The 27,233-nt window shown below is 43.9% G+C and overlaps 1 protein-coding gene across 1 annotated transcript in view; it reads left to right on the forward strand.

Annotated features, from left to right (window-relative positions):
- Dusp27 (dual specificity phosphatase 27, atypical) overlaps window positions 1-20,710 on the forward strand; it is a 36,460-nt gene extending 15,750 nt beyond the window's left edge. Inside the window, exons 3-6 of the mRNA XM_008848254.3 lie at window positions 10,227-10,321; window positions 11,934-12,165; window positions 13,824-14,041; window positions 17,540-20,710. Of these exons, the coding sequence (XP_008846476.1) occupies window positions 10,227-10,321; window positions 11,934-12,165; window positions 13,824-14,041; window positions 17,540-20,307 (3,313 nt within the window). The 3' untranslated portion in view covers window positions 20,308-20,710. The remainder of the gene's footprint in view (window positions 1-10,226; window positions 10,322-11,933; window positions 12,166-13,823; window positions 14,042-17,539) is intronic.
- Window positions 20,711-27,233: the final 6,523 nt, after the last annotated feature.

Genomic DNA, 27,233 nt, shown 5'->3' on the forward strand with positions numbered 1-27,233 from the left:
ATATGAAAGTCATTTCAGGGGCTGGACAGATGGCTCAGCAGTTAAGAATGCTTGCTGATCTTGCAGAGGACCCAGGTTCAGTTCTTAACACTCACATCTCGACTCACAACTGTTTGTAACTCCAGTTTTGGAGTATCTGATACCCACTTCTGGCCTCCATGGGCATTGCATGCATGGGTGTGCTTACATGCAGGCAAAACACTCATACCATAAAATAAAAACAAATGAGTCAAAAAAGTTTTTTAAAGAAAGTCACTTCACAAGGCTGGGCAGATTACTTGGTGGGGTGGATAAAGCATGGATTTTCAGAACCTACTTAAAAGCTAGGTAGGCATGGTGACCACCTGTAATCCCAGCATTTGGGAGGCAAAGACAGGAGATCCTTGCAAAAAGCTGACTCTGGACTAGCCAGTTGGTGAGCTCTGGGTTCCACTGAGAGACCCTGCCTCAATAAATAAAGTGGAGAGTGATGGAAGAAAGCATCCAATATCAACTTGGAGCCTCAATACATACTCACACACGTGCACTCACACATGCCAACACACACACACACACACACACACACACACACACACACACCCCACATGCATACCCATCAGGAAAGAAGGAAGGGAGGGAGGGAGAAGAAAGTCACTTCACCAGTAAAGACATATACAGAATGAAAGGAAAGGAATGGAAAAAGATATTCCATAAAAATGGAAGCCGAAAGCAAGCAGAAATAGCTATTCTTATATAAGATTAAATAGGCTTTAAATTATGGAAAGAGCCAAAGAAAGCACATAATAATTAAGGCACCAATTCAGCAAGAGGATATAAGAATTATGAATCTGTACGCATCTAATGACAGAGCACTCAATTTTATAAAGTAAACATTGGCTCTAAGGGGAGAGATAAGCTCCGATACAGTAACAGTTGGGGACTTCGGCACTCCACCTTCATCAACAGACAAATCATCAAGACCAAAAAAGCCAACAACAAAGAAACTTCATAAATGAAGTATAATACAGACCAAGAAAACCCAACAGACCTTTACAGAACATTTCAGCCAACCTGCAGAATCCACATTCTGTCATCAGCATAAGGATATTTTCTACGATAGGCTATGTTAGACCACACACACACACACACACACATAAACACACACACACACACACACACACACAAAAGGCTCAACAACTTCAAAAATACTGAAGCCATTTAAGGTATCTTCTTTGGCCACAGTGGAATAAAATGAGAAATTAACAAAGGAACCTCAGAAAATGTTCAACTACATGGAAACTAAATAATAGTCTTTTGAGTTAACTATTGTTCATTCATTATTCATATAGGTGATCAAATAAATTAAAAGGGAAAAAACTTAAAAATTCCTTGAAGCAAATGAAATGAAAACACAACATACTAAAATTAGTGGAACACAGAAAAATAGTACTAAGGAAGTTTAGAGCAATAAGTGCCTACTTTAAAAAGACAGAAAGATCTTAAATTTTAAGTCTAACAATACAACTCAAGGAACTAAAAAAGCAAGTTAAAATTAGTGGAAGGAAAGAAATCGCAAACATAAGTACAGAAACAAATGAAATAGAGACTAAAAAATTCAAAGACCCAAAAAATGAAGGGTTGATTTATCAAAAAGATAAACAAAATCAAACAAACCTTTAGCTAGACTAATCTGGAGGAAAAGGAGACAAAAATAAGTAAAAGCAAAGACAAGAAAAGAGATACCACATCTGATGCCACAGAAACACAAAGGATCATTTTTATTGTTATGCACAACTATATGCCAATGAAACTGGAAAACAGAAAAATAAATATGTTTTTGGATAAACATAACCTACCAAAATTGCTCCGTGAAGACAGAAACCCTACACAAACCAATGATTAGTAATAAGACTGAATCACCAATAGAATGCCTCCCAACAGAGAAAAGACCAGGATTAGAGGGTTTTGCTGTTTAATCCAATCAAGCTTTTAAAGAAGAACCAATACCAATTTCTCTCAAACTATTTCAAAAACTTGCAAAAGTAAGAACCCTTCCAAACACATCCTACAAAGCCAGAATTACTTGGATACCAACAACAGAAAAAGACCCAACGAAAAGAAAGAGAGAGAAACAGAGGTGGAGACACAGAGACAAAGAATGAGACACATGGGGTTGGGGGGACTATAGACCCATATCCTTGAGGAACATAAACACAGAAATTGTCAAGAAAATACTAGTTGCAGAGATGGCTCAGTGCTTAAAGAGCCAAAGAAATCTTGAGTCAAAGGAAGTTGGAGGCATCACAATACCTGTTCTGAAAACATACCACAAAGCTATAGTAACCAAGATGGTCCTAGCATCAAATCTGACACATACACAAATGGAATGCAATAGATGTTCCACAACAAGCTCCCACAAATAAATCCAACTGAGTCTCAACAAAGATAAATACATTGGATACTCTTTAATAAATAACATTGTAAAACAATATATTTAAGAAGAATTAAATTGGATCCCATTACACATCCATACAAAAATTAACTCAAAATAGACCAAAACCTAAATGTAAGACCCACAGTTCTGAGACTAATAGAGGAATGCACAGGAAAAAAAAACACTTCAGAAAGTCAGCATAGACCATAAATTTTAAATATATATTTTAATTGAATTTTTGAGGATTTCATACATCTTAATCATATTTAGCTTCCCCTCTTCCCTGTCTGCACCCCCCATATCCCACCCATAGGACTTCATGCATTTTGTCATATATGTTAAGGCCTTTTGAGTCAAGTTTTTGTACCCAGATGTCCCTCAGTGTGAGTTCATCCACTGGAGCCTGTTCAGCCTGTCTAGTGTCACTCCCTTCAAGAAGATCAACTCCCCATCACCCAACAGTGAACAGCTGGGTGAATAGTGATCAGTTCCTTGCCAAAGTTATGGCCTCCTTCCCACTTCCCCAGTTCTACGCTGGTTTTTGTCTCATTGAGTTTGCATGGGTCTTGTGTATGCTGTCACCATTGCTGTAAAGTCCTATAAGCAAGTTCCCAGGAGCCTGTAAGACTGTTTCCTTATGGTCATGCACCTCCTCCCCTGGCTCTTACAGTCTTTTTGTCTTCTCTTCCAAAATGCCCCTGAGCCCTGGGTGACATTTAATATAAGAGTCCTGTCCAGGGACCCACACTGCAGTCTCTTTTTCTTTATACATTGACCAGTTGTGGCCTTCTGTGTTTATCACCCTCTATTGCATAAGAAAGCTTCACTGATGAGAATTGAGAGATGCATTAGTATTCTCTCTACCCACTTGTTCCACTGTGAGCCTTGAGTATAGAGGTCCCACTGTACATGTGTCATTTAGGGTTGGGCATCTCACAGACACTTATTCTCTGTGTGTAACCAGTTGTGAAGCTCTATAATAGTCTCTGTCTGTTGCAAAAGAAGTTTCTTTGATGAATGGTGACTGGCATACTTGTCTATAGACCATAATATTTTAAATAAAACTTCAAAAACATAAGCAATAAAATAAAAATGAGATTATATCAAGGTAAGGCAATTCTGCATAGCAATGAAAATAATAGAATTAAAGAGAAAATATACAGGAGAACATATTCACTTGAAAAGAATATTAAGATCCAGAATATGCAACACACTAAAAAAAAACCCCAATAACAAAAGTAAATAATCCAATTAAAATTAGTTCAATGATCTGAATAGGCACTTCTCAAAAGAAGAAGTACAAATGACCAACAAATATGTGAAAATATTCAATGTTATTACCATCAGGGAAATGTAAATCAAAACTATAAAAGATATCATCAGAACAGTTATTATCAAAAAAGTGAAAAATAACATGCTGGTGAAGATGTAGAGAAATTGAAATTCATATACTGCTGGTAGGAGTGCAAATTAGCAGGGCCGTTATGGAGACCAGCATGGACGTTCCTCAAAAGATTGCAAACGGCTCTGCTGTCTAACCCATCTACCACATTTATAGGTATATCTGCAAAGGAAACTGAATCAGCAGATTATTCCCTACACAATAACCAAGATATGTAGTCAGCTGAGCTATCCAAGAAAGGGTGAATGAATAAAGAAAACACGGCATATATACACATATTCATGCATAATTTCATACATGTACCAAGGAATGAAATTCTATCATTTGCTACAAAATGGATGGAAGCAGAGGGCATGTCAGGTGAAATAAGGCAGACACAGGAAGATAAATATTACATGTTCCTTCTCATCTGTAGAGGCTTAAGAAGTTTATCTCAAAGTTTTTTAAAAAAGGTAGAATAACAACAACTAAAGGCTAGCAAGGTAAGAAGGGTAGGTCAGAGGCGTGTTGGTAACATACCAAAATACAGATAGAAGGAATAAGTTCTTGCCTTCTGCAGCACAGTAGAGTGACTATACCTCGCAATTATCAATTATGTGCCTAGAGAGACCTAAAAGATAAGACATAAAAATGATGAGATAGAAATGCTAATCACTCTTACTTGATCATTATACACACTACAAATGTATTGAAAGATCACATTGAACCTCAACAATGTGTATATACTACATGTTAATGTTAAAAAAAAAAATGCCTAGCTTCAGGGACTAGAGAGATTGGCTCAGCAGTTAAGAGCACTGACTGATCTTGTAGAGGGCCCAAGTTCGATTCCCAGCACCCACATGGTGACTAAAAACCGTCCTTAACTCCAGTTCCAGGGGAATCCGAAGCCCTCTTCTGACCTCCATGGCATTGCACGATATGGGTATGCTCACATACATGCAGGCAACACACTCATACACATAAAATAATAAATAAATAAATTTTAAAAAATACCTAGCTTCATAAACTTGCCTAGTATCACTCTGCCCTGTTCTGTTGGTCAGCAGTTAGAGACTATCCAGATATAAAGGAAGTGGACATAATTGGAGAGGTGTCACAAATCTGGAAACTTTAATTTCTAAAATAGCCTTAGAGAGTGTGCCCAACTTGGCCTCAGAGAGTGGGTAATGTATGGACAGAGCACAGCCAAAACCTTGGTTTTGTGTTTGGCTTGCTCTTGGGATCTCACCAAAATGATAAGCATGTAGCAAATACTGGGTGAATCTTGTTGCTGGTTGCTGTAAGTGCCATGATTCCTTAAGTGAAGTGCTACTGGGGACAAATTCAATCAGTCTATGAATTGGAAACTATTTATTACACATTTGCTGTATGCCACACATTACCTAGATTCTGGGACACAATGCTCAACAAAATGCACAGCTGTATTCCCTACCCTCTCAAACAGACAGATATTTATGAAATATATTGGGGGCTGGAGAGATGGCTCAGTGGTTAAGCACATAGGCTACTCTTGCAGAGAACTCTGTTTCAATTCCCAGCACCCACATGGTAGCTAACAACCATCCCAACTCCAGTTCCAGGGGATCTATCACCCTCTTCTGGCCTCCATGGACACTGCACGACAGAGGTACACTTATATACATGTAGGCAAAACATTCATTCATACACATCAAAAAATTAATCATCACATTAAAAAAAAATATTTAAGTATGAAGTTTCATCTGGATGAAGTGCCCCAGAGGAAAGCAGAAAGAATAGATGGTTAAACTCAGAGTTTAAAGAAGAGGGAAGAAGAAAGGACTGAGCATCCAGGCTGCAGAAATGAGTATCTGCCAAGTCCCAAGGCAGAAAGAAACTTCGTGAGGACTGGAGTAGCAGAAAGGAGTAAGGTAGGTAGAACGAGTGCAAGCAACAAGCTGAGGAGAAGGAAGACACCAGAGATCAGGGCCTTGGAGAACCTGGGGTTTGATTCCCAAGATGGAATGCAGACCCTTTGCCCATCCATCCATCTGCCAGTCCATCCATCCATCCCTCCATCCATCCATCCATCCATGTGTAATCTTCTAGGCCAATCCCTAGTGACCTACTTCTGCTCCATATCCCGAAAGTTTTACAGCTTCCTAAAATAGCATCACCAGGTGGGGACCAAGCATCCAAACACATGAGCCTGTGGGAGATATTTCATGATGAAACCACAGCATTCCATCCTTGTCCTTGTAGACTTGTGGGCATTTCACAGTGCAAAATACATTTAGCCCCCCACAGCCTTAACAGTTCGACGTTGTTCAAAAGTCTAAAGTCTACTCTGAAACCCAAGGCAAAGTCTTAGTTGTGAGCACTAGTAAAATAAAAACCGAGTTGCATACTTCCAATACAAAATAGCAAAGAGCAAACATTACCATTCCAAAAGGAAGAATGTAGGCACAGAAAGGAGCTATGGCATCAAGTCTGTGAGCCAGCAAGGCAAAGAGTAAACCCTGCACCTCCAAGGGTGGCATCCAGGCGGTGGTGACATCACCTGACCTCCAGTAGGCTTGGGCAACTCTGTCTCTGTGGCTCTGCTGCCTGCAGGATACGGGTCTCTCTCTCTCTCTCTCTCTCTCTCTCTCTCTCTCTCTCTCTCTCGCCATAGCCACATGGTACCTGCAGCTGTTATCTCTTATATCCTGGGGTCTCCATTACAACTGGGGCTTCACCCTCACAGCTTCACACTAGCCCATGCCAGAACTTCCTACAGGGAATTTAACCATTGCCTGGCTTTCCAGGGTTTCTCTGCAGACTTCTTATAAGCCTCCATGACCCCATAATTCTTACATTCTGCATGCCTGCAGATTCCGCTTCACATAGATGGCATCAACTGCTGCTGCCAGGGCAAAATATCACCAGGCTCCTTTGAACCATGGCTGCAGCAGGCTCTGAGTGTTTGAGTGGCTGAACTAGGGGAAAATACTTTCCTGTTGAAGCAGGGAACTTGAAGACTTTTTGTTTAGACATTCTCTTTTCAGGCCTTCTGATTTAAATGAAAGTCTTTGAAATGAGGTTGCCCTGGGGCCCTTAGTGAGAAGGGCTCACTCTCAAGGCACCCTTCCTATCCTCTCTGGCAAGTCATGTGGTTTCCCTTTAATTGCACTAATCTTTTTAAAAACTGTCACTACTTTGTTGCAATGTTTGCTTTATCTGCAACTTTAAACTCATTCACACTTCCTTCTTCAAATTGCATGTTTTCCAAATCTTCATGCCCCCAACTCTTTGCTCTGGATTTTTACTGTAAGTCTGGCAAAAAGTGAGGACCAGTAATCTTGCCACCACTGAAATGCTATTCTGTCTCAAAATTACTGTGCTAAATTATATAGTTCACCATTTTTTAACTCAAATTTTCAGAACCTGGACAAAATATACTCAGATTCTTTGTCTGAATGTAACATGAACAGTTTCTAACACAGTTCCCAGTAGAGCCCTTGCTCCCATCTGAAACCTCATGAAAGAAGTCTTCACTGTCCACATTCTTATCAGTATTCCAGTCTTTTGAACTCCTACCAGAATGACCCATTCAGCTCTTTGTATTGGACAGTTTCAGTTGTCAACTTGACACACATGGGAAGAGGGAACCTCAATTGAAGAATTTGTACTCTCAGATTGGCCTGTGGACATGTCTATGAGGCATTTTCTTCATTGTTGAGTGATGTGAGACAGCCCAGCCCACAGTAGGTGGTGCCCCCCCACCCCCACCACCACCAGGCAGGTTGTCTTCAGTTGTTTAAGAAAGCAGGCTGAGCACAGGCCAGAAGAATGAACCAGTAAGAAACATTCGTCCATGGTCTCCATTTCCTGCCTTCAGACTTCTGACTCTAGTTCCTACCTTGGTTTCCCCTCAATGATGTACTGAACCTGTAAGCCAGATAAACCCTTTTCTCACTATATTAGTGATTTTTCTGTGCTGTGATAAAACACCATGACCTAGCCCACTTATAGAAGGAAGAGTCTATCTGGCTTACACTTCCAGTGGGGAAGAGTCCATAATGGCATGGGAAGCATGGTGGCAGGCAGAAGTGAGCAAGCTATATATTCTCAAAGCCTGCCCCTAATGATGTGCTACATCCAGCATGGTCACACCTCCTAAAAGTTCCATAACCTTCCCCAAACAGGGCTACAAACTGGGGACTAATTGTCCAACTACTGAGTGCCTATGGGGGACACTTATTCAAACCACCACACTCCCCAAGTTGATTTTGGCCAGTGTTTTATCACAGCAGTAGAACGTAAGGAGGACACTCATAGCATTTTAGGGCTTCTTTAGTCTATGGCCCCTCTTATAACCTGGTTCCATACCATGTGGTCAGGTTTAATCATAGCCACAATGTCATTTTATTGAAATCAATTTTCTATATTAGGTACTTTTCCCATCACTGTGATTGAATACTTAAAACAATTTAGGAAAATTTTATTTTGGATTACAGTTTCAGGGAGAAGACAGCTGCCATGACAGGGAAGACTTTTGCAGAGGGAGCAGTTCCATCCTTAGTAGTGGGAGCACGCAGAGACAGCTCCTCCGTTGTGGTAGACCAGGAAGCAGAGAGAGCTAGACCAGAACAAGAGGCAGATATAACCTTCAAGTCTCACAACTAACTTTCACCAGTTTGGGGCCAGTTTTCACCATGACCCACTTTCACCAGGTAGAGACCCATGTCCCTGAAGTTCCATAACCTTTCCAAATAGCACCACCAGCTGAGGTGGTGGACCTCAAGCACAGGAGCCCCGGGGATGCTGCACATTCATGCCATAACTCCCCAGTCACGTTTATATGAAAATGCATCCTCTGTTCATAACGAGCACCTGAGGCTAAAATGGGAACACTCACAGGAACTGTGGGTAATGATGCCATATTGTGCTCTTCCTTGGGCTGCATGATCTGGCCACATTCTGGGTAGAGTCACAGGCTACCCTGGTAATCAATTCAATTTAATTCCATCCCAATTTATCTTCTCTCAGGTTGGCCATGCTCAGTTCAGCTTTACTCAGCTCAATCCATCCATGTTCTCAACAAGTCTTCAAAGTACTTTTCTATGTCTCTGTCTATATTGGGTCTGGGAACCAGCTGGGCTTGCTTCCTCTGATGGACTCATCACAGTGTTCCAACCTAAATGGTACCAGTGTATCATGGTGAGGTGAAGCCTGGGCTTAGAGCAGGACTGCCTGATGTTTGCTGCTTCATTTTGCTGCTTACTTACTGCCTTGGACAATATTCTTGAGCCCTCTGAATCAAAGTTTCTTCACCTGAAAAGCAAGAATAACAATCTCTACCCTGTGGGGCATTTCTCAGAATTACATTCACAGACAGCACTCAGAAATGCTTTCCATGGAACTGGAGAGATGGCTGCGTGGTTAAGAGCTGGCTGCCCTTATAAAGGACCTGATTCAGTTCTCAGCACCCACACGGTGGCTGACAACTACATGTAACGTCAGTTCCAGGGGATCTGATACCCTCTTTTGCCTCCATGGACAGTGCATGCACTTGGAGCACTTGCATACATTCAGGCAAAACACTTATACACATGAAATAAAAAGAAAAAAATCTTTTTTATAAAAGTACTATCCACTAAATCTCCTTGCTTTTAAGCCACCCTCTTCCTAAAGGAAAGACTAAATGAAGGGATCAACGTTCACCCTGATACCTGAGAAGACAGAACTCACTAGTGAACTAGAGAGAGGTGCTCACCCTCACTTTGCCCTAGTACTCTGTGCTCCTCAGTGGTACATTTTCATAACTTCATTGAATTTTTCTTTGGGGAAATAGCTTTGATATTTACACAGGTTACTTTATTGCATCCTTGGACTCTCAGCCTGATCCTTGATCTGTGCTCAGAATCGGGACCTGTGACTTAGCATGGCATTTCACTTGGTGATGGGCCAGTCCTCCATTACCCACCCATCTCCTTACAAGCAGGGAGAAGATACAGGGAATGGAGGGAACAGTGGCTGCCTGCTCAGCCCACCAATCTAGAGAAACCCTGTAGAGGCACAGTTAGTGACAGCCTACAGTACCAATGGCAGAACAGCAGGAAAAAAGAGGGGGAATGAACAGCCAGACACATAAGAAAGTGAAGCTGTACGGTGGGTCCCCCAGTTAGAGACATATGCTCTTCCTTCCACACCCTAGACTACCACATCATTCTGTGTCAGCCCAGACACCAAGGTGCCAACTCAGGTAGCAAAGCAAATAGGCACCCAAGCTACAGGATGCTATCACACTGCCCTCAAATTCCCTAAACGTGGGGGAGGGAGGGCTCTCCTCTCTTCCCTCATTGTTTCTCACACGTGGTTAAAATCAGAACCAGGTTTCTTTTCTTAGAAGACTGCCCTCCACCCACATGCTGTGGGTTGTCACCCATATTTCCTCTCTGCTCTTAGGTTCTCAATGGTCTCAGATGCAGAAACTGAAAGCATTTTCATGGAACCAATTCACCTCTCCTCAGCCATTGCTGCCAAACAGATCATCAATGAAGGTAAGACGACTGACATGTGAGTGGGGACAGAGAAGGTCCAGCAGCCATCTGATGACATTGCAGGGGCACACTGGAAAGGGTGGGCATGCTTTTCCCTTACTACCCACCAACCTCAGAAAGGCAGATCTGACGAAAGTATTTCTGCCAAGCCCACCTCAACAACTCTAATGGAATGGCGTAGAAAAAAAGTATGCATCAATGCAAACAGTTCTCTAGTCCATGGGAGGAACTTCGGTTTATCCCTAGGGCTTCCCATTCAGGCTTTTGGTTAACTTCAAGGGTTGTGGATAGGGATGTTGGAGGCTTGTGGAAGACACAAACCTGAGAGATCAAAAACTGACTACAAACATCTAGAGAGTTTTGTTCAAAGAGATGCCTAGGTTTAGCTCTGTGCCCACTGTGCTTAAACATAATCTTCAAACCATGCTTAGAAGGTAATAAAGTGGGCTGGTGAGATAGCTCAGCAGGTAAGAGTACTTACCACCAAAGCCTGATGACTTGAGTTTGATCCCCAGAACCCACATGGAAAGAACCAATTCTCACAAGCTGTCCTCTGACCTCTGCACATGCGCCATGCTCCATGTGTACACACACACACACACATACACACACACACACACACACACAATAAATGTTAAAAAATTTTAAAGGTGATAAGGTGGGTTGGCATGGGAAAATTAGGGGAAAGTAGGGCAGACAATATACTATATTTCATTAGGGATACTCATCCTGATTGTATGTTGAGTGTTTTTTTCCTAGTAAGTTTGGACCAATCATTTCTCACAGTGTCACTCTCCCCATCTTCCTACCATCCCTCCAGGTGGCCTCCCACACTTCTGATGGGATTGAGTAGAACAAGGCAACACTCTTGGTGACAAAGGGCTCATGTAGCCTTTGGGTCACTCCAGATGTGGATGGTTGGAATTTAGGTTCATTTAGAGTTTGAATTTTCTGATGTATCATCAAGAAAGGCCCTTAGGTCCTGACTTGAGACAGGCTCAGTAGCTCATGGCAAACTTGTCAGCTGCTGGAGACCTAGGAGGCTGAGAATCATGGGCACTTAGACTTTAGAGCAGGAAAGCAGACAGCAAGTGAAATAACTAACTAAATGAATCTTAGAAGATAGTATTGTATACATGACTGCTGAAAGCTTCACTTTTCCCAGGAGTATTTGCATTCCAGATGTGATAGAGTGAACTATGTTATAAAAGAGCATCATTCATTCATTCATTCAAGTACTTCTGAGCATCGTCTTTGTACTGGGTACTGTGGGAGTCACAGGTATGAATAGTCATATCCTTAGTACTCAAGAACCTAGTACTCAAAGAACTGGATCCAGAAAGTTATCAAGCAGCTTTACAGACAAAGAAGTAAGAGAAACTAATTTTATTTCCCTTCCCCCCCACACCAGCTGCAGCAGATCCTGACTACCAGTGTCCAGGTTAATGCCATGGCCCCTGAGTCCTAATTAAGTCCTTGCTGGCAGATCCTGCTGGCATTCCATCCATGCCTAGTCTTGGCAGTACACTGAGTGACAACAAGCTCTCCTAAGGGGCTGGGAAGGCTATGGTGTTCCTAACTACTTGATGCAAACGTCACTTGTCCCCTCTAGAACTCAAGCCTCGAGGTCTCAGAACAGACAGAGAGTGTCCAGGCATGCTGGAGTCTGCTGAGCAGCTCCTGGTGGAAGACTTGTACAACCGTGTCAGGGAGAAGATGGATGACAGCAGCCTATACAACACCCCTTGTGTGCTGGACCTGCAGCGAGCACTGGTCCAGGACCGCCAAGAGGCCCCCCGGAACGAGGTGGATGAGGTCTGGCCCAACGTTTTCATAGCTGAGAAGTGAGTGTGACCCCTGAGAGACACATCCTTTTGCCTCTCTGGTTAATACCTGAGATGAAATTTCCTTAACTCACTAAAAGCCCTCGTAATCCCACCCATTGAATGGAGTTTGCCTGACTCCTTACCTGCCCTGACTTTGAAGACAGTCTTCCTATCAACCTGCACACAGAGGTACATGGCAAAATGAGCATGCACCCTCCACTCTCTCTCCAGAGTTCACCAGCACTGCCTTGCCCTTCCAGCCGCCTTCTCTGGTCCTTCCTCATACAAACTTGCCAACTCCACCGTCTCCATCATTGCACAACATCTCTGACAACAAGATAACATAACACCAGGAACAACTGATAATACTGATATGTACATATGTTTAACAATACCTGAAAATGTATGCAATATAGAAGAAGAAAAGTGGATTACAAAAGAATAGTGTAGGTGTAGAGTATGATGCTGGTTAGGTGATACAGATGTGTGTGTGTGTGTGTGTGTGTGTGTGTGTGTGTGTGTCTGTGTGTCTCTGTGTGTCTGTGTGTGTGTGTGGGTACACTTTCCTATAAACAACAGATTAGAAAGAAATGTGGCAGGATGTTAACAATACCTCTCTCTGAGAGGTAGTTTTATTTTACTCTCTTCTTTGGGTTTCTTTTGAACTATACAGGTTCCCTAGATATCTGTTATTTTTAAAATCAGAAAACTTTATTTTTTAGGTTGATCAGTGGTTCCTGGGCTGAAAACAAAAACAACTCTCACATTCTATTCCTTCCGGGTCTTGTCAGTGCATAATTAGTACCAGTAGGCTAATTTGTGAAATCAATTTTTGCTGATTCATTGACTACTTAATGAGATGTCTTCCCAATGTAATTACCCATATATCCAGAAGCAAGAAAGGAGGTTGGGGCCCTGTGGCAAGCACTATGGAAGATAGCTTTGAACACTGGGTCTCACTCTATCACGGAATGATCAGCTGCCCAGAACCTGATTTCTAGATCAAGTCCTATTCACGAGCCCTGCGGGTCTAGAGGCCTCATTCTGTGGTCACCAGATATCTCCAGAGAGCACCAGCTAATGGTTTCTGTGCTTTGATCAACCCTGTCCTCTGGGGCTCTTCAAATTGAACTCCATATTCAGAAACAAAAGAAGGAGCCCTGAACAGCAGCTCTTTCTGACTCCTTTCACGCCTCGAGTAAAAGCTCTTGAATTCATTTTTATACTCTTCATCTAGGAATAAAAGTAGCTGCTCTTTCTACCTCTTAAGTTTATTATAAGGATAAAATAAAACAATGTTGTGAAGGTATTTAGAAAATATAGCATGTGAATACCAGTATACCGAACATCTATTTTTTTCTGTCACTTTCATGCTTTAATGTATGTACATTCCTAAGGTGGGGCTTTAAACTAGAGGTTGTACAAGTATCCAAAAGTTTCCCTATATACCAATTTTATTCTCCTTTTCACCCTGCCCACCCTGACCAAGTCTCTTTCTCTTCTCTATCTTACTACAGCCCATCATCAGCCCCTCTTTATTAAAGGCATTAGCAGTGAGCCCCAGACCCCAAGAGGCACAGGAGGAAGCCCTAGCCCAGCTGCGTGCACCCCATCTCACTGGTAATATACCTTTCTAGTTCTCACTTTGGCAATCATGCTCCTGCTTCTTGCCCCAGGAGTGTGGCTGTGAACAAAGGACGGCTCAAGAGGCTGGGAATCACCCACATCCTGAATGCTGCACATGGCACTGGGGTTTACACAGGCCCCGAGTTCTACACTGGCCTGGAGATTCAGTACCTGGGTGTGGAGGTGGATGACTTCCCAGAAGTGGATATCTCCCAGCATTTCCGGAAGGCAGCTGAGTTTCTAGATGAATGCCTGCTGACCTACAGAGGTGAGAGGGCTGGGTGGGCTTCAGGCTGCTAGAATCACACCAACAAAGAAGCTGGGTGGGGAATGTTATGAAAATTTGCAGATTGTCTATAGCTGGCTGTTTCCTCTAAAAAGAAGAGAAAGGAAAGGATGAACATTCATCCAATAGATGGTTGGTAAGGCTGTTCTAGGCACTGTTGTGAATTGTACCCAGTACGTATAGTATGTCAAGGGAAGAGAAAATTCAAGAAGGAAGGCAGGGAGAAAACAAGATATACAGTAAAGATGAGAGGCACTTTGAGGTGATTTATGTCCTAGAAGTCAGTTCCTCTGCCTTGGAGAATAGATTGAATAGGAGGGAATAGAGCAGAGCTGGGCTACTACCATGGTCATTGTGGGAGGCATTATGACACTAGACTTCAGCATCCAGAGAGCCCAGGATTCTGCACACATCTCATGCACAGGCTTGAGCCGTGCCACTGGCCACAGCCAAGCAGTAAGAGCATAGGATTTGCTGTTCAGAGACCTGGCCTGGATTCAGGATTTACTGGCTTTACTACCATGTAGGTTTGGGCTGTTCTTATCTCAGGAAACTAGTGTCCATGTACTTAACAGTAAAAACATCTATGTTAATGTTGCTGTGAGGAATAAAAACTTGAAATGCATGTAAACAAAGTTTATTTAGCACACTACCTGCCACATAAGTTACTGCCATTATTATAATAAATGATGTTACTGATTCCTGGGAACAGCATTGCCTGCCACCACCAGGGACCAGGATTGGTAAATTCTAATTCCTAGGAAATATCTGGGAGAAGCTACTCAAGGCCATATATATTCAGGCCTAATCTCTACATATGAAAGAAATATTATCTCTGTGAGGACAACCTTCACAGCAATGTTAACTGTGCTGGATTTCTTGCCTCTCAGCTGGTCAGAGGCTTCAACTAGGGCTCATTTCCCTTCCTATGTTCCCTTAATTTCCTGTCTTTCTATCTTGCTTCCATAACAAATATATTTTCACTTCATTATGAAAGTTGCTCCCTGGAGTTGTGCCCAGTGCCTCTCCTCTGGTGCTATGGATCAAACCCAGGTCCTCCCAAATGCTAGGCAAACACTCTCCACTGAGCACTCCATCAATATGGACCCTGAACTTAACAGAGAAAAGAGAAAGTTTTGGCTTGTTGATCTGGTTGAAGTGAGTGGAGGCCCAGAGCCTACCTGGCCTCTCTCTTTGTCCCCCTAGCCCCAGGGGAACCCCAGACACAAAGAACAGAGCATAGATAGACTTGCCCCCACCCCAAACCTGACCTCTGCTAAACTGAGTCTAAATAGGATTTGATGCCCTTATGAGGAAGACTGGATGATAAGTCCTGAAGTGTCCTAAGTGAGCTGGCCTGTCAGAGGAAGAGTGTGAGATCTTGGTACTAATGACAGTAGGTTGTAACCTGGCCAGATAATTAAGAAAAAGTTCTTGGATAGGACAGGGCAGCACTGTGCTAGAGGTGAGAAGGGCTAAAATAGGGAATCTGCCTTTATTCTTTTGAGTCTGCTCTCTTACCTCCCTCTAGTGGCTGCTGACTCCTGGCAATAGCAGCATTACTGGGCCCTGGGTCCTCTCAAGTCGCAGTCTCTGACCTCCTGTGTGACAAAGACATGGCCTTACTGGTACAAAGATACAGTAATAAAAGACTCGCCCCCCATTCATATTATTAGATAACTCCTGCCGATTTAGCGAACATCTCCAAAGGCTGCTGGCAAATAGATTGATGGCAGCCAGGAAGAAGGTCTCCAGGGGTCTCAGCCTGCATTTTAAGCAGCCATTCGAATGAAGGCACTGACGGCGTGTCTGTCACATTTATGAAGGATGCAAAGCAGAAGGGGAGCTGGGGGACAACGCATCTGCTGAATGGTGTAGCCGAGATTTGAAAACGCTTCTGCATTCTGAAAGAACAGGTTACATAGACCAAAATTACCAGTGGGGATTTGTAAAGTTATCTTCATGCTTAAAAGATGCTACAAGATGAGAGACATGACTTAGTAGCAAGACTTTTAAAAAGTTTTATAGATTTAAATTAATGTAAAAGATGATTGCAGCTCATTGCTTTACCTATTCATCCACGTTGTAGACTTAGATGGATGCTTGGTTTGGCTGGTTTGTTGTTCCTCCAGGGCTTCCTGTTCTGAAAGTTAAGCCCTCTTTTTTTGAGGAATTAAGAGGGTGAAAACGATCCAACTATAGTGTCTGGAGAGAAGCCTTTGGGAAGTGATTAGGTTTAGATAAGGTCATTAGGGTGGCGCCCTCTCAGTTGAATCCTGGTAGCTTTTTAAGAAGAGGCAAAGAGATAAGAGCACATACATTTGTGGACTTCCTCTCTTACCTTGTGATGCTCTGCACTGAGTCAGGACTCTGCCAGGAGGAAGGCCATCACCAGATGAGGCCTATAGACGATGCACATAAGCCACAATGAATCATAAGCCACAATGAACTTAATTTTTTATAAAGTGGCCTGCTTCAGGTATTTCATTATGGTAGTAAAAGGTGACTAATACACTTTTTATGAGTGAAGGTTTTGTGTCCAGAACAAGAACGGTGAGGAAATGCACTGACTCTATGTAAACTTTCCAAGTTTGAAGTATCTTGTTCCACCTTGGAAACAAACTACTCAAAAACAAAAACAAACATGATAAATCCTTGTTTCAATTCAAAATTTGGAGGAGAGTAGCTAGAATGGCAAGATGCTGGAAAATCTCAGAATAGTCAGGAAAAATAAATAGGGATAAATACCACAGTGTTCTTCTTCAGGACTTTTGTATAAAGAGTCTGATTTATACAAATGAATTTGTTATTGGCTCCAGAATGCCAACGTAGGAACACTGGATGCCTAGTGCAGTAAGCTGTACTTTGCCCAAATATAGGAGAGAATTCTCTAAAGTTTAGAGGGATCCAGTATGGGGACTGGGGATTTAGCTCAGTGGTAGAGTGCTTGCCTAGCAAGCACAAGGCCCTGGGTTTGATCCTCAGCTCTGGAAAAAAAAGAAAAAGACAAAATAACAAAAAAGACCAAAAAAAAAAAAACAAAAAACAAGGCAACCAGAGGGATCCAGTATGAAGGGAGGTGGGTGTGTCTGTGGATCTTTGAGCAGGTGAGTTCTGCATCACAGGAAACACCCCACAGAGGCTGGGTCATAGTGACACAGCACTGAGGATGTTGGAAAGGGAAATCTCAAGCTCCTTCCCTCTGCCCTGTCTTTCCCCTCCCAAATACTTTTATTTCTCCCCTCTCTGATGAGAGAGAGTTTATGAGGAAAAGTTAGTGCTTCAAAAGTGGGCACAGTGGTGGTCCTCTGACATCTGTGATTATGGGATAATGATGCTCATTCTTGTGTGACTTGAACATGGATGACCTCCAGAATCAAAGCAAACACAGCAAGTCCAACACATCCAAACTGCACATTAGAAAAACGCCACAAGGAAGCCAAGTCGTGTCATTGTCTCTTGTGCTTTCTTTCTTTTCAGGGAAGGTCCTGGTCAGCAGTGAAATGGGCATCAGCAGGTCAGCCGTGTTCGTGGTGGCCTACCTGATGATCTTCCACAGCATGGCCATCCTGGAGGCCTTGATGACTGTGCGCAGGAAGCGGGCTATCTACCCCAATGATGGCTTCCTGAAACAGCTGCGGGAGCTGAATGAGAAGTTGATGGAGGAGAGGGAAGAGGAGTATGGTGAGGAGTCCGAGGAGGATGCTGGGAGCACAATGGGAGCTCAGGTGCATGAGCTAATGGTGGAAGAAGAGGATGATGCCACCAGCCACCTGAGTGCTTCTACCTTGGGGAAGGCCAGCCAGGCCTCCAAGCCTGTCACATTCACTGATGAAAAGGAGGAGAAGTTGTATGAGGAGTGGAGGAAGGGACAAGGCCTCTACAAGGGCAAGGCTGTGCAAGGTAGAGAGGGCAGCCGGTCCACCTCCTCTGCCCAGGAGGGGGACTACTGCGATGATGAGGATGTGGAAAGGATCATCCAGGAGTGGCAGACCCGAAATGAGAGGTATCAAGCCAAAGGGCACCAGCAATGGAGTCGGGAGGAAGTGGAGGAAGAAGATAGCAGCATCGGCTCCTATACGGGCAGAAGGCGCAGGCACACCTTGAGGGAGTACAGCACTTCAGAGAGCGTCAGCAGCCAGGACATCCGGATCCTGAAGCAGCAGTTGGAGAGGAGCAGCCAGAGTCGCACTGGAAGACACCGCTCAGACTCTGAGTCGTCGGAGAGCAGCTGGGATATGTGGAACGAGAGGCTGCTGGAGATTGAGAGGGAAGCTGCCCAGAAGTATCGCTCAAAGAGCAAGAGGGAGGAGATGGATGTGAACTCGGAGGCAGGGGGGGGTAGAGTCCGGGAGGACGATGAGGAGAGTGTGCTGTCCGAGGCCAGCTCCTTCTACAACTTCTGCAGCCGAAACAAAGACAAGCTCACAGCCCTGGAAAGGTGGAAGGTCAAGAGAATCCAATTTGGGTTTCACAAGAAAGACTCAGAGGTGGGAGATGGAAGCAGCGAGCATGGTACAGAGGAGGCAACAGGTGAGAAGAACCTCTCCGAGGTCAACCTGACAGCCTACCAGGCCTGGAAGCTAAAGCACCAGAAAAAGGTAGGCAGTGAGAACAAGGAGGAGGTGATGGAGTTGAGCAAGGGAGAGGATGCAGCCTTGGCCAAGAAGAGGCAGCGGAGGCTGGAGTTACTGGAGAGAAGCAGGCAGAATCTGGAAGAGAGCCAGTCCATGGCAAGCTGGGAGGCAGACAGCTCAGCTGCCAGCAGGAGCATCCCCCTGTCTGCATTCTGGTCTGCAGCTCCCTCGGTCAATGCAGATGGGGACACAGCATCAGTACTCAGCACCCAGAGCCACCACTCCCTCCTGTCTCAGACAGCAAGCAACACCCCTACCACACCCCTGCCTAACCTGCCAATGGGGCCTGGAGACACTATTTCCATTGCCAGTATCCAGAACTGGATTGCCAACGTAGTCAGTGAAACCCTTGCCCAGAAGCAAAATGAAATGCTCTTGCTGTCCCGCTCACCATCTGTTGTAAGCATTAAGGCAACCCCAGCAGCGGGCTGCCTGGGGGATGACCAGGTCTCCATGCTCAGTGCACAGAGCAACTCCTCCCTGGGCCTGCCTCCCAGCCAGGCAAGACCCAGCTCTGAAATTCAGTCTGTGCTGCCCTCTAACACCTCGGTGAGTTTGAGGGCTGAAGGCAGTGGGAGCAAAGTGAAGGGGACCAGCAAGCCCATCTACAGCCTCTTTGCTGACAACGTGAGCCTGAAGGAGCTGGACCGGAAGGAAAAGGAGATGCAAATGGAGCTGAAGGAGAAGATGTCAGAGTACAAAATGGAGAAGCTGGCCTCAGACAATAAACGCAGTTCTCTTTTCAAGAAGAAGAAGGTCAAGGATGATGAGGATGATGGCATAGGGGTCAGGGATGAGGACACAGACAGTGCCATTGGGAGCTTCCAATATTCCTCCCGAAGTCATTCCCAGAAGCCTGAAACAGATACCTCCTCCTCATCTCTGGCTGTCTCTGATCTCAGTAGAAATGGCAGCAGAGCTGGGAAAGAGACAGATAGCATTGATAAGTGGCTCAGTGGCCTCAGCACAGAAGAAAAACCTCCTCCTTTAAGTAATTGGTCTGGAAGCTCCAGGGGAAGATACACCAGATCTTCCCTGCTCCGGGAAACCGAGTCTAAATCCTGCAGTTACAAGTTCTCCAAATCCAAGTCAGAGGAACAGGACACCACCTTCCATGAAGCAGATGGTAGCTCTGTAAGAAGCACATCACGATTCTCGTCGTCCTCCACCAAAGAAGGCAGAGAGACACATAAGTTCTCCAGGTCCACATTCAGTGAGACCTCGAGCTCCCGAGAGGAGAGCCCAGAGCCCTACTTCTTCCGCCGGACCCCTGAGCCCTCAGAAAGGGACGAGTTCCCAGAACCTCAGCACCCAAACTGGACCAGGCCCAGGGACTGGGAAGATGTAGAAGAGTCATCCAAGTCAGACTTCTCTGAGTTCGGAGCCAAGAGGAAATTCACCCAGAGCTTCATGAGGTCTGAAGAGGAGGGAGAAAAAGAGAAGACAGAGAACAGAGAAGAGGGGAGGTTTGCATCTGGGCGGCAGTCCCAGTATCGGAGAAGCACAAATAGGGAGGAAGAGGAAGAAATGGATGATGAAGCCATCATTGCTGCTTGGAGACGCCGCCAAGAAGAAACCAGGACTAAGCTACAGAGGAGGAGGGAGGACTGAGCTGTGCCAGGCCCATGCTGGAGAGACTGGGGACACAGGAAGAAGCCATTTATTTAGCTTAGCACAGGCCTTGGGGGACACCTTGCCACCACCTGTCAAGGGAAGAGGAGGTGGACAGGATCTTCCAAAGGGGCAGAGCTGTAAATGCCCAAGCATAAAGGACCTGGAGGAACAGTGGGGAGGAAGAGTAGAGAAGAGCCATCAATGTAAAGCCCAAATGCTGGACCAACAGTCGCTATTTCTGTGACCCAAGGCCTTCTAAGCTTTGGTGTTTCCCTTCTGTATTTGAGAGTGTTCTCTGCAGACTGGAGATGAACCTGAAAAGCCAATGAAGGCTTCAGCCTACATCTAGGAAGACCATTTTGCAGGCCATGGTTCTGCCTGTTCAGGTTTTATAGTGAGACCCAGGAAATCTGTTCTGTAGAGAGTCTGACCTCTTCCAGCAATACTCAGCTGTGGTGGTTTCTTTTGAATGTTCTGGGTCTTCATTAAATTGGTATGTTATCAAATATATCTTCTTCATTCTGGTCACTTTGGACTCTGAATATCAGGGGAAACTCATTTTAAAAGACTTAAATAGGCTTTCATGAGCCCGCCACACCTGTGTGCTGGGTTCCACAAAAGTTATGCCTTCAGACAATGCTGTGGTCATCTCATTACTGAAGAGAGTAATGAAGGACTTAGGCTGTGATTCAGTCAGTCAGAGGTCATATTAGGAAAACCCCTGAGAGGAACAGAGGAAACTAAAGAAACAGAACAAGTCTGTTCCTGGTGCAGGTGGCTGGATATGAGGTAGAGAGAATGTCCCTTTGGAATGGCAAAAAAACAGAAAGGGAGAGAGAAGATGCTCAATACAAGAAGATGAGGACATGATTTTGATTAGAGCTAACAGCCATTCTTGTTTTTAATTTACTGAGGGTCATTTGATAATACAGTAGACAGTCTACTTGATCCTTCCTTGCACTGTGGATGGGCTACGCTGGTAAGGATTGTTTACCCTTTGTTCCTATGGCTCTTGAGCCTCTAAAACACAGGTTGAATTAATGAAGTAAACAGATATATCTTGAGCATCTTGCAGCAGCCATTGGTGGTCTGGTTTCTGAAATTCCTTTCAGAATGCAGCCCCTTGTGGGATTTGAACTCACTGCATGAGTGTTGAGCAAATGTCTCAGACCATGTGTCCTCTCATTTCCCTTGTATGGAGAAGCGTCTGCTATCAATACCATCAATTGGGCATCTGTCCATGAAGTTCAGTTTCCTGAATGAATGAATGAATGAATGAATGCAAAGACATTGAGATGTGTCCTAGTCAATCCTAATTCAGATCTTGATGAATGAACATTGAGTACAATTTAAGGCATATTGACTTGAAGAGTCCTCTCCAGCCCTGGATGTAAGCCTTGGAGAAACAGATCAGGGAGACAACCTATTTACCTTGATACAGACTCTAATGGCTCACATGTCCAACAGATAGTTTAGCTCAGCTCACTAGAACAGTAAACCAGAGGAAGGTCGGGGTCAAGCCCCAAGGAAATGCCTTTGCTTGCTGTCACTCCAGGAATAACTGTTTGGGGTCCTGTACTCAGAATTCTGAGAATTCAGGCTTCTGAATTTTGCTTATTCCTAGAATCCAGAATACATTTTTGGAAACCAAATCAATAGAAAATATACTTGATTTATGATTACTTGAAGAAATATCTATGAAGTGTTAGAATCCTAAGTATGACTTCTGAGAATAATAGGTGGCAATGGGGTTGCAGTCTGTAAATGACATTTAAAGGGAGAGGTCAGTAGAAGTCTCCATAGGAAACAGATCATAAACCCAAAGTGATCGCTGACAAATTGGTCACTGACAATTAGTACAGGAACTATTTACAAAGGTATGGGCAAGGGTTAAAGGAGTCAAGAAAGAAGGAGTAACCAGGTACTAGCAACCACAAGAAACTGATACCACTGCAACTGAGAAACCAAGCGAAGAAGCTGTTTCCAGAGCCTGGCAGGAGCCATAGTCTTGGAAGAGGGGTACCCTGACAACCTGTAGGAGTGAGGGAATAAATGGCCTCTGTTTTACCTCATGCTAGTAACTTGTAACTGGTAGGAGAGCCTAGTAGTCTAGGGAAAAATAAGGAGAGGCAGAAAGCTGTCAACTCAAAAAATAATGTTCAAATGGGAGGCCAGCTCCAAAGCACCTTTCAAAGGTATCACTTTAGTAACAGCAGCAGACACTGAAAACAAAATCTACCCACCCTCAGGAGTTATCATTTGGGATAGAATTTCAGCTACATAAAATCAACTGTTGGAGATAGTGCTAATTTTGTTTTACAGAAAGGAAATAAGAAAGTGAAACTATGGCTTTTGGTTGTTCCTAAATTACCAAGAATTTACCAAGAGAAAGGTCTTACAATAAGGATGCCTACAAGAGTTGAATCCTGTACAGGATTTTGAAGTGGGATAGGAAAGGAGAAGGGAGGAAGCAGAGGCGAGGTGAGGCGGGGCAGGGTGAGGTGAGGGGCGGCGAGGTGGAATTTGTGGGGGGTTTTCACCCATGAAAACATGGTGGTTATAAAGAGACAAGGTATATCGCTCAGCAACATCCTAGCAGTAAACAAAAGCCACACCCAAATTAAGGCAATTCAAAAGAAAAGTCTTATAAAGGACTGTTTACAAAGGTGTGGGCAAGGCATGGGAAACCACAAGGCACCTCTATACCCAGGGGTAGGGTTACAGCTGCAGGCCAGACGGACCATCAAGAGAGTCAGCCTGATAGGCTCTCACGGGAAGGCATCAGTGAACTTTAGCCTCTCTTACTCTAACCTGCTGCCAACCTTCCCACAGGTCAAATCCAACCAAACCCAGATATAGTCCATTCAGTGGGCATCCTGGGGCATGGGCCAGAGTGGGGAGAAGAGTGAGTATGGATCTGGAAGGACAAACAGAAGATATGCAACAGAAGAGGAAAGTTTCAGACTAGTGTATTGGTTATGACAAGCTCAATAATGAATTATGAAGACCCTGTTCTTAGTGTTTGGAGTAGTACTGGAATAGAGAATATAAATTTCTCTGGACTCCCTGAAACTTTTATCCTTGAAAGAGTTATTAACAAATGACAATTGAATAACAAATTCTGCCACAATTCTGCCATCAAACATACTGCGTAGTGTACCCCATGAGATTCTTTTTTTTTGAGACAAGATCCCCCTGTAGCCCCAGCTGGCTGGCTTCTATCTCACAGAGATCCACCTGCCTCTGTCTTCCAAAGGCATTGCCACCATATATGGCAACAAGATTCTTGAATACAAACATATACCTGATCTTAGGATTATTAATTCTTCAGTTTTCATTTAAAGTTCATGTTTTAAAGACATGCCTATTTTATGTCCACTATGGCAAGGTATTCCTTGGCTCCAGTTGCTCTGCAGGGTACCTGGCACCCACCTTGGGTACCAACCCCACATCATCCCACCTGTCATGCATGCATACTCTCACTGGTCTTTGTAGCATCCCTGGTACCCATAGAAACCAGCTGATGCACAAGCCTGACCTTCCACCTACTAGTCATCCAGCCATCTGAACACTAAGCAGCATGGCTCTTCAGACAAGGAGCAGATCCATTTGGATTAGTTTCCTCTATCTTCAGATTCTTGAAGGCAAAAAAATCTGGGAGCTGGGGAGATGGCTCAGTCAGTAATGTGCTTGCTGTGTAAGCATGAGGACCTGAGTTCAGGTCCCCCCTACATAAAAAGCCAGATGCAGAGATGCATAACTGTAATTCCAGCACGGGGGAGGCAGAGACAGGAAGATCTCTGGGGCTTGCTAGTTTGCCAGTCTAGCTGAATCAGTGAACTCTGGGCTCAGTGGAAGATATGGCCTTTAAAAAGTAGCCTAGAGAGCAACTGAAGGCACCCACATCAACCTCTGGCCTCAACTCATATGCTCATGTGTAGGCACACTTGTACATACATGCATATGAACATATACACGCAAAAGCTGGCCTCAACTTTAGTGGTAACCAAGACATTAGCCTTAACCACCAACTCAGTACAATTGATTTCCCCTTGATAAACATTCTTTGAATGCCACCCTGTACTAATCCTGGACAAGGGCACTGTGCTTAGAAAGAACAAGCTATGTGAAGTAACAGAGAGCGGAGACAATTTTAAGTGACAGAAAATATTAAGAGACTCACAAGAAAGAACATTTTTAAAAACAATCTGAGTTAAAGAGCCATCAAGTGTATTAGAAGAACCAAGTGGATGAGGCTTGGATTTTCACAGCCAAGTTTAACACCCCCATTTGCCTTTTGCCTGCACCTGGGCCAGGGATGCTGCTCTATACATCTGCCGCCTTCCTTCTGTCATCAGCACCACCTCTGAAACCAAGTCTCTTCTTTCCCACTGCTGAACTATTGCAATCACCTTGTTTACCAATTCCAGCTTTGTCATCTATGCTAGGGCCAAATTAATCTTCCCAAACCTCACACTTCTGCTTCTACTTATTCTGCTTGAAAACTTCAATGGCTCTTTGTTATCTATGAGATACATCCTAAATTCCTTCACCTCACTTGAGGGCCACCTTACCCTCCATTCCTAGTTCTACTGTGATACTCCTTCCATGGGCCTTACCTCCTGACCACACGCTAATGGGGCCCCATACGGAGTGCCCTTTAATGCTTTGTTCTTTGGCTTTTCTTCTGCCTGGGTTCTACACCCCACTACCTATCACCCTATTAGGATCCTGCCGCTTCCAAGGCCCTTGCAGCAGTGCTTCCCTATTCTGTCTCTTCCAGCCTCCCCACTACATGGGTCTCCTCCTCTGAAATCACATAGCACTTTGATGCTTACCACAGTCTGCATTTTATTGTAGGAATTTGGTACTTAAAGGATGTCTAACTTTCAGGATTATTGTGGCACTATAATTAAATAAGATTATTTTAATGTGCCTAGACAGTTCATGGCATGCAGTAGAATTTAGTAATTGTACATTGTTATATGTAATTCTATAATGATCATCAGTTATTATATCCGCTATTATAGACACAGTGTGATAGAGTAGTTAAGAACACAACTTTGTAATTTAATTGAAAAACAGCCAACACTTATATTAAGTATTTCCCACATTCCAGGTGCTACACTAAGAGATTTAGAGTGGATTATCTGCTTTATCTCTACAATTACGTCCTATACTCTTCAAAATCCTACTCTTCATGTGTTTTGTCTTAGTTTTGCAGAATGTGCTATGCTAAACATTGTGGTAAGCATGAGGATGCAGCAGAAATCAAGACAGAGTAAATCTTGCCCTTAAGGAGCTAAAAATTTCATAACAAGACATAATGAATAAATGGTACTTTAGAATGCTCAGAAAATTATTTATTTATTATCAGCTTGCCCATTTGGCCATCTGTCTGACCCCACTAGAATACAAGCTCTAGGAAGACACTTGTTATTTCTGGGCTGTATCTCCTGCAATTAGACACCAAGCCTAGTCTCAGGAGGACAGGCTCATAACAAACGTTTGTAATGGATGAAGACAGTAAGTGCTTGGAAGGAAATGAACAGGGTAATATGATGGAGAATGGTGGTGGATAGGATGGGAGGGTTGCTGTACATGGGATCTTCAGGGAGATATCTCTAGAAAGGATCATTTAAGCCAGAATCTCAAAACTGAGAAGGGTTCAGCCAAGCAAAGGAATGAGGGCTCCATGTGGGGAAACAAATGGAAACCCATTACCAAGGTGAATAATGAATCACTCAATATGATCTGCTATTCCATGTCAAACTCAAATCCAAATCAAAACAGTATGATTTCATTTCAGAGTTCACACACCTTGCAGTGGAGGCAACTCTTTAACAAATGCTTCAGACAATGCCTGGCACAGAGTAATTGTTCAGTGACTGCCTTTTATATCCTCTGCTGCACTGTATGTTTTTAAATTAATCTTATTTTGAAAGCATGGAGTTATTTACTAGCTATTTAATTCAACATGGATCATATTTAGGTTCCAAGGAATCTATTTCTTTCTGTTTTGAATTGAGATCCCCCGACCCCATGAGTGAGCAAGCACTTGATCCCCACTGACTGTTGAGTGGAAGGCACTGGGAGCATTTCTCTCCAGGCCACAGGGATATTGTAAACACTCTAACAGAGTCCTGTCTTGACAAATGGCTGTGCTTTCCCAAGCATAGCAGAGATGAGGGTAGAGGAGAGGGGAGGGGAAAAGAAAGAGGCTCCAGGTACCACCAGAGTAAGAATTAGTCCTGGCCCTGCTGTGCACCATGCCAGCTACAACCAGCCTGCTGTGATTTCACTTACATGGAGCTGCTAAGAGTTATTCCAGGAGAATCTCTCATCCCTCCAAGGAGCACAGTAAGATTAAAACCCTGTGGCAGGCAAGCAGGCAGATGACAGGCATGACTCACCACCCTTCACTGAACGCTGAGAACTATGCCCTAAGTGGGCCATTGTCTCACTAACACTTCCAAACAAGAATTCATTGCAGACATGCCCTCAGACAAGGAGGCAATGTAGACAACTTCCTCCTCCCAGCCCTGGGGGTCCCAGAAGAGGGCACAGAAAGAGAGACCTCCAGAGTTCCACAGCTCTTCCTGTGAGAATACCACTGGAAAATCCCATCACCTACCATTCAGTTAAGTTCATTCAACTCTGATGAGCACTATGACAGTCTGAAAAGCAGGTTTTACAGACTGAAGAACTTGGAGGGGTTATGCTCCCGCCTTCAACTTACATATTGAAGTCTAATCTCTAGTTCGATAGTAAATAGTGTTCAGGGGTGAAGCCTTTAGCACAGGATAAGGACTCTACTCTCATGAATGGGGTTAGAACCTTGATAAACGATGGTCTGAGGGAACTTGCTTGTCCCTTCCACTGTGTGAGGATGACAAGAAGGCATGCCTGCCGAGAAACCAGAT

Source organism: Nannospalax galili, unplaced genomic scaffold, assembly GCF_000622305.1.
Source record: "Nannospalax galili isolate Female #2095 unplaced genomic scaffold, S.galili_v1.0 scaffold383, whole genome shotgun sequence".
NCBI lineage: Eukaryota > Metazoa > Chordata > Mammalia > Rodentia > Spalacidae > Nannospalax > Nannospalax galili.